General features: G+C 37.6%; 2 protein-coding genes across 2 annotated transcripts in view; both read left to right on the top strand.

Moving 5' to 3' along the window:
• DGKK (diacylglycerol kinase kappa) overlaps positions 1-22,542 on the top strand; it is a 123,514-nt gene that overhangs the window by 7,260 nt on the left and 93,712 nt on the right. The window lies entirely within an intron of this gene.
• On the top strand, positions 16,995-17,326 carry LOC105887999 (60S ribosomal protein L39). The gene has a single exon (XM_012811302.2). It carries the CDS (start codon positions 17,001-17,003, stop codon positions 17,154-17,156), a length of 156 nt encoding a protein of 51 aa, XP_012666756.1. The 5' UTR covers positions 16,995-17,000; the 3' UTR covers positions 17,157-17,326.

The following is a 22,542-nucleotide window of genomic DNA, read 5'->3' as shown; positions in this document are numbered from 1 at the left end:
AAAAAAAAAAAAAACAAGAAAGAAAGAAAAAGAAGCTGAATATTATTTCTGATGATTAACCTGCTCCACTCTCAACAATAAAGAGAAAAAAAAACAAAAAAGCTCTTTCTCAAGCTTCTGTAAGGGGTGGGGGGGTGCACCCAATCCCATGGACCTTATTTATTCTCCAGCCTTTACTATTTATTTTTGTTAAAAAAAAAAAAAAAAGCAAAGAAAAAAGAAATTTGTTCAAGGGGAGATGTGCCCAATCTAGTTTTGTCCCAAATAAATCATTGTTAGGAGAAGAGAGAAAAAAGAAAAATCTTACTAAGGAGGGCTCTCCCCAGCCTCATTAAAACAAGTGGCTCTTGTAGATCCTCTTCACAAAACCTATTTTTTTTAAATGGAAATCCTCCAAATTTAAAGAGAGGTGCACCCTCAACCCCATCAAAAATAAAGAATCTTTTCTTTTAGATTTTTTTAAAGCCCTTCCATTATAACAGTAGGTGCTTTAAACTTTACTAAAATCAATAAACCTTATTTGTCTCCACATTCAAAAAAGAAAAAAAAAATGAAGGGAAAGAAGGGAAATCCTCAAAACCTAAGGTAAGTTGGCCATAATCTCACCAACACCATTGAACATTCTTCCCCTACAGAGATTTTTAAAAGAGCAAAGAAGATGGTGGGTGGGGGAGCATATTTTCTATGAAAAAGTGCCCTCTCCACCCACTTCCTCCACAGAATAGGAAGTTTTGCATAAAGAAAAGGTAATATCCCTCTCAAATGGTTCCAGTGAACCTTAAATTCAGCACCTAAGGCTGAAGGGTGGTACATGCATGTTTAATCCTAGACTGGCTTTCTTCTGCCCCTAGCCCCTTTCTGGTTGCTTTTCCAATCAGCCAAGCAGGTGCACTCTCAGGAAAGCCAAATCCTATCCTAGGAAAAAAAGAATTAGGAAGGCAAACCTGCTGGGGACAAGTCATACTTCTTTCCCAAACCAAAGAGAAATGATTTGGGTATTAGCTGCATCATTGTTATCCTCAAATACTACAGAGAATCAAGAGTTGATAAACAGTGAAACTTGTACTATTAGCTTCCAATTAGACACAGACCCCTGCCTAGCAGGGAAGGACCCTTAGCCAATTCAATAATGGGAGTGAACCATCCTACAAAGGTTGTCTCCTTATGTGCTGGTTTCAATGTCTGTTCTTATATGGTGATAAAGGGCTTGATTTTCACAAATCCATAAAATTTGCAAGGCATATTTATAAGAACAAGACTCAGTAACAGTAACAGTAACTCAGTAAAAATTCATTTATATCTGGCTCGGCACCTGTGGCTCAAGCGGCTAAGGCACCAGCCACATACACCTGAGCTGGCAAGTTCGAATCCAGCCTGGGCCCACCAAACAACAACAAGGGCTGCAACCAAATAAAAAAAAATAACCAGGCGTTGTGGCGGGTGCCTGTAGTCCCAGCTACTTGGGAGGCAGAGGCAGGAGACTCACTTGAGCCCAGGAGTTGGAGGTTGCTGTGAGTTGTGATGCCACAGCACTCTACCCAGGGTGACAGCTTGAGGCTGTCTCAAAAAAAAATTCATTTATTTCTTAAAAAGTTAAATTGAGTACCCATTCTATGTGCTATGAGCTCAGCATTGTGCTAAGCACTGAGGATTCTATGGTGAACAAAATCACATAGATGAGACTTCCTTGAAGCAAAGCTGGTAAATGAGAACCAATTACCAAAACAAATATAGAGGTGGTGATTATTTGATTTACCAGATGCTTTACTGAGGCATTCACTATTAACAGTCAATTTTCTTAACATACCTCTTCTTCAACTGAAATTCAACATAATAAAATCAAGAAATACATGCTAATTTCAGAGAATGTGAAAGGTCAAGAAAGCTTCCGAAAGTAAATTAAAAAGCATCTAGCAGTCCACCACTTAGACATAATCACTGTTAATATGTTGCTATATTTTTCACTTATTTTGTTTAAATATATGGTCATAGTCTGCAGTAAGATTTTAGTGAATATACACGTTTCCCCCTGCACTGACCACATCCCCCCACATCTAATTATTAGATCATGTTCATTGTTCTACATTGTATTTAGGAAACTCTTGTTAAATTTAGCTTAAAGTTCATGTCAAACTCCTATATGATCTGATTGGTAAACATGTGCTTGAAACATAACTGATCAGGGGTATATTTGCTATGTGATTTTATGTAGACATAATTGTTGTGGCTGTTCCCATACAAATGGCAGTTTGATATCACATTTACTTGCTGCACTTTCTTGGGCACTCAGATTTCCTTTGTCAAGCTAGCTTTTGTACCTTGGCCTTGGAAAAGGAAATCTAAAATAAAATCCAGCTTCTTCCTACTGGTAAGTTCCCCCCCCAAAAAAAAAAATTACTAATGGCCTTGTCCCTGTAACACAAAGTTACCTTTATCATGCTCAGCTGGGTACCTCCTACTCAGAAGTATAAGTATGTGTGAGGACATTATCAGCAATTATAGAGATAAAATATTCAATTCATCCAGCTTTCATTAAGTGTGGTAGAAAATTGAGAATTAATAAACTGTATATAGTCCAACCAAGGTTGAATTGGTGATTTAAAATGCATTACTAAGATCAGAATCTTCAGCCTTGTCCTGTAATGTTTAGAGATTTTTATCTTCCAAAGCACTATAGGCATTTACTCTTTAAGCCTATTGCTTTAAGGAGCCTGTAAAAGAGATATTGGCCCCTAAGTACCAGGATTCCTATCCCTAGATTTCCTCAAGTACAGGCATAGGACAGGAGGCTTCCAATCAATACTGCACAACTCTGAGAAATTGGCTCAATGCTTTGCCTGCCCAGAGCTTTGCAGTGTTCTTTTGAAATAAGAGGCAGTGGGCTGGGGACTGAGCCTGGCCCCTGTCTCCAGGAATACGAAGATGAAAGTACTACTTGCAAGACTAAATTAGGAATATTCACAATCCTGGATATTCATTCATTTACCTTCTCTGTTCTCTTCTGGGATTTTGCAGCTTGTGGCAAAAAATGAAAGGTATCTGCTGAGTAAAATTTGTTAAGCTAATTTTCTGTGAGTAAAGAGACTTTAAACTGGGAAAGTTTTCATTAACCCTGAGCTCTGTCAGTTGAGTTCTCAGTGACATGAGATTGGCTCAAGCATTATGGTACCATCCTCTGAATCCCAACTCTATAACAGTAGTCTCTGAGTCCCATTATATAATGAGCTTGATTGCTAATTTTCCCTTTATAAGTGTTATCTGCATTTATTATTGACCTATAACATTATTTTGTGGTTTATTCATATCATTGTACTTGTCTCTTGCAGAATAAAGGAAAATGTGATATAGCCTTATTAAAAACAGCTAAGCATAAACATTAAAAAGTAGATGAAGCTAAAAAAATAAGATTCTTATTTTCAGAAAATTAACAAGTTGCTACCCTTCTCACTAACCTCAGTTAATGCTTACTGTGACAGTTTCTCTCCTGCAGAGCTAGAGTAGAACATACTTTTCCTCTTACTCAGATTTTGGATATTGCTGACCCTTTCTTCCCTTCCTCACTTCTAGCAGCAAACTACTTACTCTACTTGACTGTTAAGACTAATTAAAATGATAGTTTTGACATTGTTATGGTCTTCTTTGCTTTAATTTATTCAACTTGGCGACAAGATTTCTAGGACTTGTTTTGAGGGGGAGTGGAGGGAGTTTGTTTGGTTTCATATGGAATCAAATCACACATTTAGTGACTCTCTTTGTGGTTTTCTTTCTTTTTTTTTTTCCTTGAGACAGAGTCTGACTATGTCACCCTCAGTAGAGTGCCCTTGTGTCACAGCTCACAGCAACCTCAAACTCTTTGGCTTAAGTGATTCTCTTGCCTCAGCCTCCCAAGTAAGTAGCTAGGACTACAGACACCTGCCACAACACCTGACTATTTTTGTTGTTGTTGTTGTCATTATTGTTTAGCAGGCCCAGGCCAGGTTTGAACCCACCAGCCTCGGTGTATGTGGTTGACACCCTAACCACCAAACTACAGGTACCAAGCCAATTTTTCTTATTATTAATAAGAAAATTATTGCTTCACACTAGTGAGCTCTCTATTTTAGAAATTCCTGAAAAAGCCTTATTTTTCCTTTCCACAATCCCTCATCAGCAGGTGAATTTTTTTAGTTCCTCCATCTTTTTTTCTAATGATGACATTTCTAGACAGCTTGAAAAGCTTACTCTTTTTTAGACAGGGTCTTGTTCTGTCACCTGAGCTGGAGTGCACTGGCCACATCATAGCTCATGGCAACCTCAAACTTCTGGGCTCAAGTGATCCTCCTCCTTCAGCCTCCTGAATAGCTGAGACTACAGGCATGCATCACCATGCTGGCTAATTTTTCTGGCTTTTTTTTTTTTTAATAGGGATGGGGTTTTGCTATTGCCTCAGGCTAGTCTCGAACTGCTAGGCTCAACAGATCCTCCAACTTCAGCTTCCCAAAGTCCTAGGACCACAGTTGTGAGCCAGCATAGCCCAGTTTGTTGCTTTTTATCCAGTATTATACAAAATCATTGTGACCCACATGCAAACATATTCGTCCAGTAAGTGTTCAATAATTAGATACTTGGTGCTTTAAATGCTTTATATTAATAACATTATACATATTTGGAAGATTGTAACATGGGTATTTAAGAATATTTTAGTGATATTTGAAGGAATTTCATTAAGGCTTTTAGATGAAATGGAAATGCATTATTGCTTTTCCAACTTAAAGGAACAAAGGTTTCCACTATCCAAAATTCACCATCTAACTAGTTTTCAGGGATGGATTAAGTTCAGATGTGAGGATTCACTTTGATACAAGAAGTTTAGAGGAAGTAGCATGATAACCAAATAGAAACCTCCAATGATTGGCCCTCTGTACAACACCAAATTCAACAACTATTCATGCAACTAAATACCTTCAGAAAAAACGAAAATCAGGTGGGTAATCACATGACCTGGTTTTAATATTATATCCAAGAAAGAGGCACTGAAGAGGGTAGGAAAGACAGTTTTGCATTGCCTACATCACCCCCACCCCCACCTCTGGCAGTGCCATACCAAGTGGGCAGAGTGGAGGCAGAATCTGTGTTGGTTAGGGGTAGGGGAGTGAAGTTATTGTGGGATTTTGCATCGGAACTCAAAGCCACCTAGATACAGAGGAACACAGTATAGGGCAGAATTTTGCCAGTGACCTGAAGGAGCATTTAGACCAGCCCTGCCATAGGGAAATCCTCCACCTCAAACCCAAGTTCTGGCTAGCCCCACCACTGGGTGACAAAAAACAAACTGGGGCCTGGACTAAATACATAAGACAGTCAGATCACAAAGGCTGCAGTCCTTGGGCAATTCTTGCAGCTGTTCTGGCTCAGAGCTGGCAAACTTGGAGTATATGTGACCCAGTGAGACACCAGCAACTGTAGCCAAGCCATTGCCTGTGTCACCCCTCCTCCAACTCCAAGCAGTGCAGCTCAGGGAGCATCTTCTTCCACTTGGGGAAAGGAAAGGGAAAAGCCTAGAGGACTTTGTTTTGCAACTTGGGTACCACCTTTGCCACAGTAAAATAAATTACCAAGCAGACTCTTAAAATCCCTGAGTGAAAGCTTCAGTTCCTGGATGGCATCTCTGGACCAACCCAGGATCAGAAGGAAACATGCTGCCCTGAAGGGAAGAACCCACTCTAGGCAGAATTCAACACTTGGTGATTAAGGAGCCCTTGGGGCTTTGAATAAACATCAGAGGTAGCCAGGCAACAGTCACCACTGGTTTTGAGTGAGACTGGGTTGGCTTCAGGTGTGACGTGGTGCTGATAGCCATGAGGTAGTACCCATATCACTCCTCCCCCAACTCCAGCAGCCCGGCACAGAGGGTGAAGGAAGAAAGTGAGAGACTTTTCCTGGTAATCCAGGCAATTCTCCCATATCTTACCCAAGTCCTCCAAGGTAGTACCACCAAGAGTCTGCAAGAGTCACAGCATTACTGAGGTTGGGGGGGCCCCTGGTGCTGATACAACTACAGTGACCAAAGACTTAGACCACAACAATCAATTCCCTTTGAATATCTGGAAAGACTTCTCATGAAAGATGGGCTCACATAAGCCAAGACTATGAAGATTAAAATAAATACCTAACTCTTTAATGCCCAGACATCTATGAACATACAGAAGCATCAAGAACATCTAGGAGGCCAGGGGCATGCAGTGGCTCATACCTGTAATCCTACAATCCTGGAAGGCCAAGGCAGATAGATTGCTTGAGCTCAGGTGTTTGAGACCAGCCTGAGCAAGAGTGAGACCTCGTGTCTACTAAAAATAGAAAAACTGAGGCAAGAAGATTGCTCAAGCCCAAGTGTTTAAGGTTGCTGTGAGCTATGACACCACAGTACTCTACTCAGGGTGAAAGAGTGAGACTCTGTCTCAAAAAAACAAAAACAAAAAAGAACATCCAGGAAAATACGACCCCACCAAATGAACCAAATAAGGTACCAATCTTTGACCTTTCAGACAAAGAATTCAAAATAACTTCCCATAAACAAGCTCAATGAACTTTCAGACAACACACAAAAGAAATTCATAAGCCTATGAGAGAAATTTAATAGAGATGAAATTTAATAAAGAAATGATTTTTAAAAATCAAGAAGAAGTTTAGGGTAAAAAATGAAGAAGTTGTTTGAAGTAAGTGGGAATAACATATCCTCCTTAAATCTAAAGAAAAAACTAGTGTTGAATTAAACAGTAATGGTGAAAAGTGTAAGTAGAAGGTAGATTATGGATGAATTGGGCAAGGTGAGACTAGGACCAGAGAATTATAGGGTATTGACTAAAATATTGTGAAAAAATAAACTATATGGAGTAAGTCTTACTGAAACTTTAAAGACAACTGGCAAAATTCTGTATATTATCTGATTGATGACATGTAATAATTGATTAGCATAACATGGCTGAAGCAGGATTTTGGCTGGTGAGGTGTGTAATTAAAATCTATCCAACATGCAATTTCTTTGTATGCCAAATTCCAATTTAAACAATAAAAGCTAAATATGGGAGAAAATAATTATATTATCTAGTGTCCTTTTTCCTACTGTTTTGAACCTTCTTTGATCCACATTACACTTTTATAAGACTCTGGTCTACTTTCTCTATGACATTTTCTTACTGCATATCACAGTGTTCTCTATAGTAGTAATACAAGTAAGAAACCATGATGTGAATCCAGTGGAAACTATTGACTAGAGTATTATAGACCCATAGAACGTTCTGGAAAGAAACTTTGAGGACTGGCTAGTCCAATGTTTTTAAAGCCTTTTTAGCAGTAGAATCTCATATTTTTCTCAGTGAACTCATACATGAAAGCCCAATATATAAAATAAAACAAGTAGCATTTCATTAGTCCTCTTCTATGCTAAGGTGGATTTGTGATTGACTTATCTTGCTAAATGTTTATTTTAGGGTAATAGAAGAGTGAGTTTGTACTCCCTGTTTATCATTGGCTCCTTAAAAAAGAGGCTGGTTATGCAGGAGAACATTGGATAGGAAAAGGAAGCAACTCAGAGTTTAAAACTTGGTCTATACTATTCCAGAAAGTAGGTAATACTCTCTTAGAAACATGGCCATTCTGGAGAGCTTCTCTCTCCCCTTCCCCCCATCCTGGAATGTGTCACAACTACCTCATAAAGTGTGTTGCTGTAATGTGCAATACCTTTGCTGGTAGGGATGCTATTATTATTGGGGATTGTGTTCCTGACCAAGAACACCAAACCAAGTAAACTGTAGATATAACTAAAAATACATAGTAAAAGCTAATATATAACTTTAAGTCTCTGTAATCATCTAAAGCCTATAAAATGGGCACAAATGTACCATACAATACACATAGATTTTGTAAGGGGACCCAGTGTACTATGAACTGTACATGAAGCACATAAAAGAGCCAATTCTACATACATTTAAACTATTGGTTATTATTTATTTAGAATTTATATTCTGCCTGAAACCAGAAAGAACATGAGGTATCTTATAAAATTAAATGAATATAAAACAGAGACAATTAAGCACAAATAAAAATAGGGCAAAGCCAATTCAAAGTACTGATGAATGAGACCTAAAACTAATATGTACTAGTTATAATAAACCCTAATTACACATTTAATTAGCAGTAGTTTTCTCTGCCTCCTTTGGTGGTTGAAGGGCTTTGGGGAATGATTTGAATGACTCAGGCCCCTTAAAGTTGGTATCTGAGGAAATTTGAGCTGATGCAATACATCTTCCTGTAGCAAGCTGCTGTAACCACAAAATGAAGTACCAAAGGTTGCCAGGTTTGTGGTATAGGTGTTAATTAGCTATCCTAGAAAGATGCAGGCTTGGGTTGGTTGGGTTGCTTGCATTTTTCTAGTATGCTGATGTATGTGTCTGTAAGGTGATGTTAGTATGGAACTTTCTCAAATAAATCCTTGCTCCATGGTACTTGTAGCCAGAGGTTTAAGAGTTTGGACTCTTTCTTAGATCTATCAAGTATTGAACACAAATGTCTTAACACTGTGACTAAGTAAATGAGGTGAAAGCTATGTTAATTAGTAGGATGTAAGCACTCTAATTTGTACAAATAATCAACACATTGAATCCCACAAAGGCATAAATGTATTCATGATCTATGTATATATGACTTAATAAAAACAAATTTGATTTACATAAAAATAAGAAATATGCAAATGCTAGCTTATTTTAATATCATTAGGATATGTGCCATGATCTTTGCTGTCATCACTTTCTATGTTTAGATATACAAATAAGTTTCAATATATTTATTCCTCAAAAACTGATCTTAGCAATTCAGGTACATTACTAGTAGGTGATGGTAGGCAGGGCTGCCACATATCCTCCCAGAGGGCTATAGACTTTTCTAGCTCACACAGATGAACCCCATGCAGTAGAATCAGCCCTGTACTGATCTTGTGGTCTTAAATTATTAGTTGTCAGTCATAAACACAGTTAATTTTGATAAAAGGGAGAACAATGAGTTATCTAGTCAGCTCTTTAAAAACAAAACCAATGAAAATTTATTAAAATAAGCACAGCAACATTAAAGAATATTATACTTAAATATAGTATATATAGCATATAGAGAGCAGGTTTAAACAAATAACTAGGTACTGTTTGTTATCCTTTTCACTAATCTTAACTGTTAATCAGAATTTAATCTATTTATGGTATTCTTTTCACTTTAATTGAAAAGCTCGTAACTCATTAACTTGGTGTCAAATGTCTTCTGTAGCTGGCACTTGAATTTGGAGCTAGGTGTCAGTAGGACTATACCCAGGCTCTACCTTTTTTTGTGAGAACTGAGAAGCAACAGCTAAGCTCTGATGTTCCTTTGGTAGGCCAAGTTTTATCCAAAATAGCTTTCTACTAATTACACCAATGCCTTTGATCAGATTAACACCCTGAACTTGAAGACAGTCTGATCAGGAAAGAGAATATGGAGTCTCTACGCAGACAGCAGGGAACCTTACCAGTCTTGTTTCCAATCAGAAGGAATCGCTTTTCCTGTAAATGAAATAGGAAACTTCTGCTCTTTCTAGAATAGCTACAGGGTAGGATTACCACATAAAGGTGTACAGATTGTACACTATATGAGGATGCCATGTATAAGGAGACACTTTCACATTATAGACACTGTGAATGTATATATTTGTTCTGACAATTTTCTGACAAATAGCAGTCAAGTATCTCAATCTCAAAATACAACAAAAGTTGTATTTTGCAATAATTTTCTAATAAATGGAAGTAGAGCACCTTTAAGAAAGGGTACCTTTTCCTGATGTGCCCCAAAAGGTCTGACTCTGATATTAACTCCTTACATTTAAATACAATAACACCCTTAGTAACTCCCTAGAAACCTATAAACCATCTTCTCAGAACTGATTTCCAAAAGTACTTATTCTAGTCCTTATCACATTTAATATGGGTATCATTTTAAAACGGAAACCTCTACCAAGGACTTGAAACATGAATTTTGAGTGGCTCAGGCATATGCAGGTATACACCGACTGGTGCACACTGGTACATTCACTCCCAGAAACATACCCAAGAATGTATACTCCAATTGCTGAACAGCTTAGTAGGCAGGCATGCACATAGATATGATAAATAGGATTGAGCTGGACATTGACACATATAAAGGAGGAGTCTCTGGCTTTTTGCTTTGTTGCCATCTTCTTTCCCAGCTCTCCTATTTAACCTATTTTCAGACTGTTTCACTCCCACAGGAAATAAGTTCCCTAAAGTTTATATGCTCTTATGTGGGTTCAATTCAATAAACTTATACTAACAGTTCACTGGTGATAAAATCCTGTGCTATGTAGAGATTAAAGCCATTCAGTCTTAGAGGGTTGTTTAAAGGAGGTGAGATGTAAGCTGTGTGTCAAGATGAGGTAGGACTTCGATGGGTTGAGTTGGGAAAAGCGACACATGAGGCAGAGGGAATACCTTAAGGGAATACCTTAATCATAGATATGGAAATATACAAAGGGCAATGCTCTGAGAATCCCACAAAGACTAGCATATTCAAAACTTTTAGAAAAAAAGGCTAGAAAAGTTAGGTAGAAGCTAAATTGCATGGTGCTTTGAATGTCAGGTGAAAGAATGTGGGTCCTATTCCATAAGCAGTGGAGAATCTTGGAAGGGTTTTGATTGAGAGTAACACAATTAGGTTTAGATTTCAGAAAAAAACTCTGTTAATATATAAGAAGGGCTATATAGTAAAACTCTGGAGAAAGGGACATGAATTAGTCTAAGCAAGAGATACCAAAGACCTGAAGTTAAGGCAACAGATACTCAAAGAAGTAGTCAGAAGAAAAACTCACAGGATATGGTCTGTAGCTGATTTAATGTGGATGGTAACAAAGAGTGCAGAGTGAAAGATGTCTCTGAACTTTCCATCCTGGAGTTATAAAAATTGTAGAGAACATAGGATCAAGGGCAGGATTAGAGGAATATTTTTAGAGTTCGGTTTTGGAAAATTTTGAGTTTGAGGTATTGGTGAGACCAGAGTTCAAGACAATGATTAGAGAGAAAGGCCAGAACTTAAAGTTTAAAAGACTAAACCGTGCATGTTTTGCCATAAAAGACAGGCAGGATGGAAAATGTCTTTCTGTCCTCCACCTACATTAAAAGCAATGAAACTAACAGAATCAGTTAAGGGAAGGGAGATAGCAGTGAGTAAAGAATGTCTGGGGGAATGGGTAGGGAAATAATACTGAATTAGAGGTTGAAGTTTTGAAACAGAGGGGGAAAGAAGAGAATATACATTTTTTAAAAGAAACATTTTCTTTGCAAAGGTTGATTCTGGATGAGCTTTTTCAATACATTTTCTATTTTCTCCTTTCATTATTTTCCCTTTGTTGATGAAAATCCTCTGATTTTCTTTTAATTTCCTCTGTATTCCTTTTTAAAAATAGTTTCAGGTTAATTGAGGGCACACTGAATTAGGCTGCATTGTTTGCATCTGCCAAGTAAAGCCCCTCTTATAATTGTGTCCTGCTCCCAAGAAGTGAGCCCCCAACATTGTGCTCATTAAGTTGGAACACACCCATCTCCCTCTCTCCATGCTCCTTCATTCCCCTGCCCTCCACCTTGAATTGAGTTTTCTTCTTATGTGGGCATGTATGAGACTGTCTACTGGCTTCATATTAGAACTGAGTACATTGGATTCTTGCTTCTCCATTCCTCTGATACTTTACTAAGAAGAATGCATTCCAACTCTATCCAGGTTAATACAAAAGATGTAAAGGCTCTATCTTTTTTTAATGACTGAATAGTATTCCATGGTATACATATACCACAGCTTGTTAATCCATTCCTGGATTGGTAAGCACTTAGGCTGTTTCCACATTTTGTCAATTGCAAATTAGCTGCGATAAACAGTCTAGTGTGAATTCCTTATGATAAAATGATTTTTTTCTTCTGGATGGATGCTTAGTACTGGGACTGCAGAGTCAAATGGGAGATCTAATTGAGTTCTTTGAGGATTCTCCATACTTCTTTCCAAAGAGGCTGTACTAGTTTGCAGTCCCACCAACGGTGTAAAAGTGTTTCCCTCTCTGAACATCCACACCAGCATCCGCAGTTTTGGAACTTTGTGATGTGTGCTAATCTTACTGGGGTTAGGTGATATATCAGGGTGGTTTGTTTGTCAGCCATTTGTCTGTCTTCCTCAGAGAAAGTTTTGGTGATAACTCTTGCCCATTGATAGAGGGGATTGTTAAATCTTTTTTGTTGTTGTTGTTGTTGTTGATTAATTTGAGTTTTCTGGCTCAGCGCCTATAGCTCAACCGGCTAAGGCACCAGCCACGTACACCTAAGGTGGCGGGTTTGAATCCCCAGCCTGGACACGCCAAAACAACAATGATGGCTGCAAACAAAAAATAGTCGGGGGTTGTGGCGGGCACCAGTGGTCCCAGCTACTTGGGAGGCGGAGGCAGGAGACTCCCTTGAGCCCAGGAGTTGGAGGTTACTGTGAGCTGTAATGCCACGGCACTCTACCCAGGGGGATAGCTTGAGGCTCTGTCTCAAAAAAAAAAAAAATTTTGAGTTTTCTATAGATCCTAGTTATCAAGCTTTTGTCAGATTCATAATATGCAAATATTATTTCCCATTCTGAAGGTTGTCTATTTGCGTTGATTGCTGTGTCCTTGGTTGTGCAGAAGCTTTTTAGTTTAATTAAGTTCCACTTGTTTATGTTGGTTGTTATTACAATAGCCATGGAAATCTTCATAAAATCTTTCCCCAGTCACATCTTCAAGAGTTTTACCCATGCTTTCTTCTAGGATTTTTATTATTTTATGCCTTAGACGTAAATCTTTTATCCATCTTGAATGAATTTTTGTAAGTTGTGAAATGTGCAGGTCCAGTATCAGTCTTTTACTTGTGGTTATCCAGTTCTCCCAACACCATCTATTGAAAAGGGAGTCTTTTCCCCAGTGTATGCTCTTATTTGGTTTATCGAAGATCAGGTGGCTATGTTAGTTTCATCTCTTGGTTTTCTATTCGGTTCCTGATGTCCATGTCTCTATTTTTGTGCCAATAACATGCAGGTTGATCACTATGGACTTACAATATAGCCTAAAGTTTGGTAGGGTGATGCCCCTGGCTTTGTGTTTATTACTTAGAATTGCCTTGGCTATATGGAGATTTTTCTCATTCCATACAAAATGAAGAACTATTTTTTTTTTCCAAATCGTCAAAGTATGATGATGGTCTTTTAATGGAGATTGCATTGAATCTGTAGATTTCTTTGGGAAGTATGGACATTTTTACAATGTTGATTCTTCCCAGCCATGAACATGGTATGCTCTTCCATTTGTTAATGTGTTCTCCTATAAAAAAAAAAAAAAAGTCTTCTATTTCTTTTCTTAAGGTTTCATAATTCCCTTTGGAGAGGTCCTTTATCTCTTTTGTTAAGTATATTCTTAGGTATTTCATTTTCTTTGAAGCTACTGTGAAGAGAATTATGTCTTGTATTAGCTTCTCAACCTGGCTGTTGTTGGCATATACAAAGGCTACTGATTTTGCACCAGGAGATCTTACCGTACGTATTACTTTCAGAAGTCTTGTGGTTCAATCTATGGGGTTCTCTAAGAATAAGAACATAACATTGGCAAAGAATGAGTTTGGCCTCCTCTGCCCCCATTTGGATGTTCTTTATTTCCTTCTCTTGCCTGATTGCATTGGCTAGAACGTCCAGCACTATGTTGAATAGTAGCAGCAATAGCAGACATCCTTGTGAGGTTCCAGTTCTAAGTGGGAAAGTTTTCAGCTTTACTCCATTCACTATGATATTAGCTATGGGTTTGTTGTAGATGGCCTTAATAAGTTTAAGAAATGTGATACCTGTGCCTATTATCTTCAGTGTTCTTGTTAGAAAAGGATGTTAAATTTTATTGAATGATTTTTCTGCATCTATTGAGAGGATCATATGGTCTTTTTCTTCTATTGATATGGTGAATTACATTTATAGATTTGCATATGTTAAACGAGGCTTGCATCCCTGGAATGAAGCCTACTTCATTGTGATGGATATATTTTTTTAATGTGTAGCTAGCTGTAATCTATTAGCTTTTATTAAGTATTTTTGCATCTACATTCATTAGTGAAATTGGTGTGTAGTTCTTGTTTTCAGTTGGCCTTTTTCCTGGTTTTGGTATTAGGGTGATGTTTGCTTCATAGAACATGTTGGGAAAGATTACTTCCTTCTCAGTTTTTTGGAATAATTTCTGCAGTATGGGTATAAGCTTTTCTTTGAAGGTTTGATAGAACTCTGATGTGAAGCCAACTGGACCAGGGCTTTTTTTTTGTTGGTAAGTTTTTTACTGTTTATTCAATCTCAGTGCTTGAAATTGGTCTGTTCAAGAGATCTATTTCTTCTTGGTTAAGTCTAGGGAGAGGGTGTGATTCTAGGTATAGATCCATTTCCTCCACATTGTCCAATTTCTAGACATCGAGTTTCTTGTAGTATTCATAATCTCTTTTCTCTCTGTGACATTTGTTCTTATTTCCTCTTTAACATTTCTGAATGAGATTAGAGATTTAATTTTTCTGCTTCTAGTTAATCTGGCCAAAGCTTTATCAATTTTATTTATTTTTCAAAGAACTAATTTTTTATTTCAGTCATTTTCTGAATTTTTTTTGTTTTCAATTTCATTAATCTCTGATTTAATTTTGGCTATTTGTTTTTCATCTGCTAAGTTTGGGATTACATTGTTCTTTATACATTTCCTTAAGATGGTTCATTGCTGTTTGGTTTAAGGAATTTAACAATTTCCTCCTTCATCTCTTCCTTTACCCACTGATCATTCAGTATAAAGTTGTTTAATTTCCATGCCTTTGTGTAGGAATTATTTTTTTTTTTTTTTTGGAGTTCCACCTTTATTGCCTTGTGGTCTGAGAATATATAAGGTATAATTTTTATTCTTTTAATTTTGTTGAGGTTTGATTTGTATCATAGGATATGATCTATTTTGGAGTATGTTCCATGGGCTGACAAAAAGAAGGTATATTCCTTCTTTGGGATGGTGTGTTCTATATATGTCTATTAAGCCCAGTGGTTCTAGGGTCACATTTAATTCTCTCGTATCTTTGTTTAGTTTCTCTTTAAAGGATCTATTTAGTTCTGTCAGAGAGACATTAAAGTCCCTGTCTATTATGGTGTCATGGGATATCATAATGATCAGACCAATCCAGGTCTGTTTCATAAATCTGGGAGTATTTATGTTGAGCTCATGAATATTTAGAATTCAAATGTCCTCTTGGGGTTTTTTTTTGTCTGTTTTTTTGATCCCTTGGCGAGTATGAAGTGACCATCTTTGTCTTACATGACTTTAGTTGCTTCACTTGTAACTGAAAATAAGATTGCAACCACTCCTTCTTTTGATTTATATTTACCTAAAATACCGTTTTCCATCCCTTAACCCTGAGTCTTGATTTGTCTTTCAAGGTTAGGTGTGTTTCCTACAGATACCATATAGATTTTCTCTTTTTATCCAGTCACCCAGCCTGTGCCTTCAGTGGGAATTCAAGTCATTTAATTTATTGAGAGAATTGATAAGTTTGGTGGAGTTCTATTCATCTTATTTTGTGAAAGTCCATTGCATAGTTTTGTCCTTTGCACCATGGTAGAAACTAAGTTTTGACCTTTTGTTTTAGTGTATTTACTTTTACTTGTGGTCCTTTGTGATGATCAGTGTTGATAATAGGTCTAAGTATTTCCTGTAGAACTGGTGGTCTTGTTGCAGCAGATTTCCTCAATGTATGCATGTCAGCAAAATATTTGATTTCTCCATCAATTTTGAAGCTTAGTTTAGCACAATACAGTATTCTGGGCTGAAAATTGTTTTGTTTAAGAAGGTTAAAGGTGGATGACCATTCTGGCATGGAAAGTTTTAGGTGAAAAGTAGACTGTTACTTTAATGGCTCTTCCCCTGTAGGTCAGTTGGCACTCATTCCTGGCTGCTTACAGAATTTTCTCCGTTGTTTTGACTTTGGACAGGTTCATTACAAGGTGTCTTGGAGAGACTCTGAGTTGAGATGACCCGGGATTTAATATCCCTCTAAAAGAAGTGTATTGGAATCATTAGTGAAACTTGGGAAGTTTTCATTTATGATATTCTCTGGTAGGTCTTCCATTCCTTTGGGACAATCTTCTTCCCCTTCAGAGATCCCTATTATTCATATGTTTGATCACTTGTGAAGTCCCGTAATTCTTTAAGCAAATGCTCTGCTTTATCTCTCTTCTTTTCTGCCTCTTAAACTACCTTGTTTAACTCGGGAATTTAATCCTCTAGCTCTGAGATTTTTTCTTGTCCATAGTCTAATCTATTTTTGTTACTTTCTACTGCATCTTTAAATTCCTGGATTGTCTCCTTCATTTACTTAAGCTCCACCATATCCTTTCTATATTCTTTATATCTTTCATCCATCTTTTGGTTCTGCTTTTCCACTTCCTCATCCATTCCCCTTATTGTCTTTATCATCCATATTTTAAATTCCCTTTCTGTCAATTCCATTAATTCCTTATAGGTGGAGTCCTCTGTAGTAGCTGCCTCATGGTCCCTTGGGGGAGTTGCTCTGTTTTGGTTTTCCATGTTGCCAGAATTTTTCTGTTGGTTCTTCCTTGTATGTGTTTTCTTCTTGTTCATATCCTTGCCCTATTTTTTTTCCTTCTCACTTCCTCCTTTGTTTTAAATTATCTTGTCTCAGAGCTTTGGTGTTGAAGTGGCCTCTTGGTGTAAGGCCAAAAGAGAGAGGAAGAATAAAGAGTGTGCAAGGAGAAAGAAGAAGAAAAGAAACAAAGAAGAAAAAAGGAAAAAGAAAAAAAAGAAGTGTATGAAGGAAAAGGATTTAAGAACAAGAGTGAAGGAAGAGAGAAAATGAGATTAAGAATGACAAGAGAGATTGTGGTGAGTTTGAATAGTCCCGTTTGTCACCATGTCCTCCCATAAGACTTTCAGAATCAAGAGGTTTTTGGCCAAGAAACAAAAACAAAATCGTCCCATTCCCCAGTGGATTCGAATGAAAACTGGTAATAAAATCAGGTACAACTCAAAGAGGAGACACTGGAGAAGAACCAAGCTGGGTCTATAAGGAACTGCACATGAGATGGCATGTACTTGGGCTGTATTTTGATCACTATCACCTTACCATATCAAGCTGAAAATGTCATCAGTTGGACAGTTGCCACACTTCATTGGGAAAATGAGTTTTCTCTTTGTTTATGTGTTGTTCACTAATAAGCTGGTGCAGTAATAAATACATGAGACCTTGAAAAAAAAAAAAAAGAACGACAAGAGAAATGGAGATGTTTGCCTGAGTGCTATGGCCACATATTCAACTCAAGGATTCAGGAAATTTGGGCTGGGTGAGTACCTCTCCATCAAGACCTCTTTAGCAGCCTGACGAAAGTTAGACCCTACCTCTGCCACGTATAGGAAGAGACCAAAAAGAAGAAAGAAAAAAAATATAATGATAATAAAAGAAAGAAAAAAATTCAGCAGTGTAGACTTGCCAGTGCTGTCTTTTCAGAGGCCAAAGGTGGAAGGTCTCCCTAGACCATGATCTCGTGAGCTCCTTGAGCCAGATCACTGCTGTGACATCCCAGCCAAAGCAATGCTGAGACCCCCTCAGCTCTCAGAGAAAAGAGAAATAAGAATATATAAGAAAAATTAAAAATATAGTTACTTCAGATAAAGAAAAAAGTAGAAAAAAGAAATCAGAAAGTAACAACCAACTAACAAAAAGGGGGGATATCTTAGGTGTTGTATGAGTTTATGTGGGAAAGATGAGAAAAGTAGAAAATTTTCTACCCAAAGAGAGAAAAATGGAGAGAAGTAAAACAGAGAGATAGAGAATAAATGGGGTTGAGATACCATAACAAAAATACAGTAGCCCTTGCTCTTGAAGAAAGTAAAAATGGAGGTTAAGAATATAACCAAAGTAACATAAAAGAAAAATCAAATAACCATAACAACTACCACCTCAACAACAAAAAGAGAAAAGAAAATAAAGAAACACTAATAAAATAAAATAAAAATAAAAAATTGTATAACAGGGCAACATTAACAAAAAATATATATATATTGCAATATATTTCCAGGACAGCAGGTGGCGCTGTGATGCTAGGAGATGAAGAACACACTCTATAAGCCACTCTAGTTGCCAAGGAAATTGGGTCCTGTTATCCTTACTTAGTTGCCCACAGAGTGCCTGATTGTTTACTCTACATTCAGTCCCCTGAGGTTAGGGTCTTAACACTCTCCAGTGTCCTTGGGAGGCAAGTCTCACAGTGCCCCACAACAATTCCTGGGCAAGGAGGTGCCACTCAACTTGCCCCAGGAGTGGATGCCAGGGCTCAGCAGGCACAACAGGGCCACTCATGTACTAAGCCCCTGTGGACAGACCTTCTCACAATGGCAGCCGAGCCAGCAGTAAAGCTGATAGGAAATCCACTCCAGCCAGTATTCAAATGTAGTGGCTGTAGGCTGTTTGAGTCCACCCATTTGTCCAATCTTTCTATGGTGGTCCATTGTAGCTTCCCCCCAAATCCACAAACTGTTAACTTCAGAGATTCCCTGGTCTGAGAAAGGAACTAATTCCCCCATGCAGTTCAAACAGGACCAGCTTCTACACAAAAGAGCATCTATATTGTTTTTGGTATTCAAGAGAATTTTTTGGTCTCAGTTTTGCTGTAGGTACCTGTTTGGCAGGTCTTTGGAAGGCCTTGTCATGCACAGAAGGAACACGGCTCCTAATTCACATTCTCTGTACGCTTATAATGTTGAAATTGAAGATTCAGCCATCAGAGATGATTCCAATCTGGCATGTTATAGCCATAAAAGGTCTTTCTAGACTACCACTTGGTTTTAGTATCATACTCTACAGCCTGACAAAATGTTTCCAGATTTGGTATATCCTGTGTCCTTGGATTCTCACCCCAACTCTGTGATTAGCTGTTATTTGTTTCATCCCACTGTACCCATGAAAAAACCAAGGACACTTAGCTATTAAGGATCAGAGTCAAGATTCAAACCCAAGGCTCCTGACTACAAAACTAATCCTAATCCACCTCAGGCTACTTAGTACAAGGTTTTCAAAGCGGCTCCTTGAGCCCAGAATTGATGGTTTCTCTAAACAAAGTGGGATAATGGGGGCCACCTACCTTCATTTTAGAACTAATTACCTTCATTAAACCCAACCAAATCCATAGAAGTTAAGATGAAGTATAGTTTCAAAGTGGTTTTTGTTTTTAATCTAAAAACCACTTTAGAATGCTTGTAATGATGATTTATAAGACTTTCTGAGATCAGAATTATCAAAAGGTTCTACAGTTCTTAAGAGATTAAAAACACACAAGTCTGGTGATTTGGGCCCAGAACTGAGATGTAAGAGGCTGATTCTATTCCTAGCTGTATTTTTGTGATTTGAGATAACCTTTAACCTTTAACCTCTCACTTCTTATTTATCCATTTGTAAATAAGCATGTTTCCCACCATAGAATATTTGGGAAGCACTTTAAAATTCAAGGCTCCCTCAGCTCACAGGTTCAAGACCAGCCTGAGCCAGAGTGAGACCTCATATCTAAAAATAGCTGGGCATTGTGGTGGGCACCTGTAGTCCCAGCTACTTAGGAGGTTAAGGCAAGAGAATCACTTAAGCCCAAGAGTTTGAGGTTGCTGTGAGCTGTGGCACCACAGAACTCTACCTAGGGCTACAAAGTGAGGCTCTGTCTCAAAAAAAAAAAAGAAAGAAAAGGCTCAAAGGTATTTTTAAAGCCTTACAAATTCTGCAAAGCACTTTGCATATCTTCAAAATGAATGCAACATCAATACAAGGTGAAATTCATTAATAAAAATAAATAAAGAGTGTGGAGACAGGTTTAGAGGACAGAATACTGCCAGCCCATTACTGTTTTGGAACAAGTTTACTTCAGAACTGTGCTTCACTTCCATCTCTGCCACAGTGTGGTACTGCCACAGCAAGTTGATGGTCTTGCATAATACCTTCTATAGGGTAGTATGTCACTGGCAGAGATTTGTCTAAGGTATAAGCCTGGTGAAAAAGGCTAATTCTTTATCCCACTCCCACCCCTTGAAGGCTGGATTATAAGGAAGAAAAAATGTTTTAGACTCTTTGGAATAATACTTTTCTGTCCTGTGCCTTAACGTTCTTGTCTATAAAATTGAGCTAAGATATGCTTCTGCCTGTGAAAGGACAGTGTAAGGTTAAACATGAGAATTGCAGTGTTAGGTGGGCTTCAGAGTCAGACTCATTTAGGCTGCCATCCCACCAGCTATGTAATTTCCTAGCTATGACCTTGGGCAAAGACCCTCACTCACTTCTCTAAGTCTTATTTTCCTTACTTATCATATGAATCTAATAATTCCCACAATGTAAGTTTGTTCTAAGGATTAAATGAGGTATCAGGTGCTTAGTTCAGTGGCTGTGTCTACAGAAGTGTCTCAAAAGTCACCCATAAAGTCACCATACATAGGGAAAATGGGAAATCATACCCAAATGTACCCTTATTTACAAAATATTCTTTACAAAACTTTGGTGGCCAATATGTAAAGAATATTTCATAAATACTTTGTAAAATATTTTGTATAGAGACTTTATGGGAAACCTTTGGGACACCCTATAGTTGATTCTTAAAAAAAAAAAGAAAAACAAAAAAAAACTTAGTAGCTGCCACAATGGAAGACACTAATTTTGTTTCAAACAAATGATATACTAGCTCACTGCCTCTACTCCTTTTCCTTTACAAAGGGAGTGAGTGCCTCATGCAGAATAAGGAAAGTGTGAGAACAACAAAGGTGACTATCAATGTTTCTTTGTTAAGAAGAATTGTTAACAAAGTTAAGATGTTAAGGATGTATCTTAACTTTGGAGTCATATATCCCCTTTGCTTACAGTTGTTTTCTTCTGGTTAAAGGGTCGTGTCAAAAAGAGATCTACAATTCAATTCAACAAGTATTTTGAACAATTTATATGTACTTCTCTGACTTCTTTCATAAGTTACTTTTCTTGCCACAATTTATCAGGTTTTAGACAGATATTTTGTTGATTTAATTGTAGGATTTCCTAGGTTTTCAGTCAGTTAATCATTTCAATTCTTCGTGACATCTGAGCTACCTATATTACTGACTAATCACTATTATATAGACATAGATGGGTACATATTATCTTCAGGGTGCCTAGCATTTGTATCAATGTAACTTGATGTTGGACTCAAGAATGTCAGTAACACCTAGTGATCTATCTTCAGTCATCAAGCATGACAATGAACTTCCTTCTGCTAAGATTTTCCGAGGATCACCTTGTAATTTGAAGTTGCAGCATAACAAACATGGCAGACACAATCTTTGATGCATGGATTTATATCCATAAGAAGAAGTGGAGAGAACAAAGTTATTCATGCTCTGATATTGCAACATTTGCTACTACTAAGAGATCTGAGCTCTGACATAAAGTTTGGGTGCCCTGACAAGATTTCTAAGATCTTAAAGCTCATTGCAGTTAATGATATTATGTATAACTAACCAACTTTCCATTGCTAGGTAAAATGAAGACAGACTTATTTAATGGAGGAGGCATATGGAAGAGCATGTCTGCTGTCCTCTGGGAAATTCTTAGACTTTATAGTTTAAAAATAACCTGATTTCCAGGGACAGTCATGTAGACACTGGTGTGGTTAAATAAATGGTTGTTTTTGTTAAGCGTACAACTCATAATGATTATAAATGGCTGTGCAGAGACAGCACTGCACTTCTGGAAGCATGAAGTAAATGAAGCTTATGCATCATTTTGCAACAGGAATGAGTTCTATACACAGCTGTCACACAGTGGAAAGCTGCCATTTAAAGTCCACCAATGGAACAAAGTCAGCTATATCAAAAAGTCAGGGCAGCAGCATTGACGTTCCCATCACACTTTCACCCATCTGATTTGGTACTGTATGGATTATAAATGGCAACTGGAAACTAAACAGTCAATGTATGATGTGGTTAGGTTATCAAAAGCCTAGAAGATGAATAAAAGCTTTTAAGACACACTAAAATATAACATGGCTTGGCCTTTGACTTCTAGCAAATGCAAGTGTATGCAGAGGCTATTCTAATCAGCAATTCTTAGCAGTAGGATGTCTTTTTCCAATATGAAAAATACCTGGCATAAGTATTAGATAAGGCTGGTCTCAAGGATAGTGTTTTTAGTATGGAAGAGACTGGTCACAATTATTTGTAGTCATGTGTATACATGACTAGTCATCACTCTCACCTGTACCACATTCCAGCATGAAGGACAATATGTGCCTTGTTTTCCAAGTCCCTACCACAGAAGGCTATTGTACACATTTTCTATGATTTGGGGGAAAGGAAAGAAAAAACACCATATACACCTAGTCTTCTTTTCTAGGATAAAGTCAATCCTAGGGACTGACTCTTGTTCGCTAGGAGGACTTTTTTTTTTTTTTTTT

Source organism: Otolemur garnettii, unplaced genomic scaffold (genome assembly GCF_000181295.1).
Source record: "Otolemur garnettii isolate 467f Iridium unplaced genomic scaffold, OtoGar3 scaffold00153, whole genome shotgun sequence".
Classification (NCBI taxonomy): domain Eukaryota; kingdom Metazoa; phylum Chordata; class Mammalia; order Primates; family Galagidae; genus Otolemur; species Otolemur garnettii.
This window is presented reverse-complemented; position numbering and strand designations above follow the sequence as displayed.

Coding starts and splice junctions, on each gene's coding strand:
- LOC105887999 (XM_012811302.2), top strand. CDS start 17,001: ATGTCCTCCCATAAGACTTTCAGAATCAAGAGGTTTTTGGCCAAGAAA.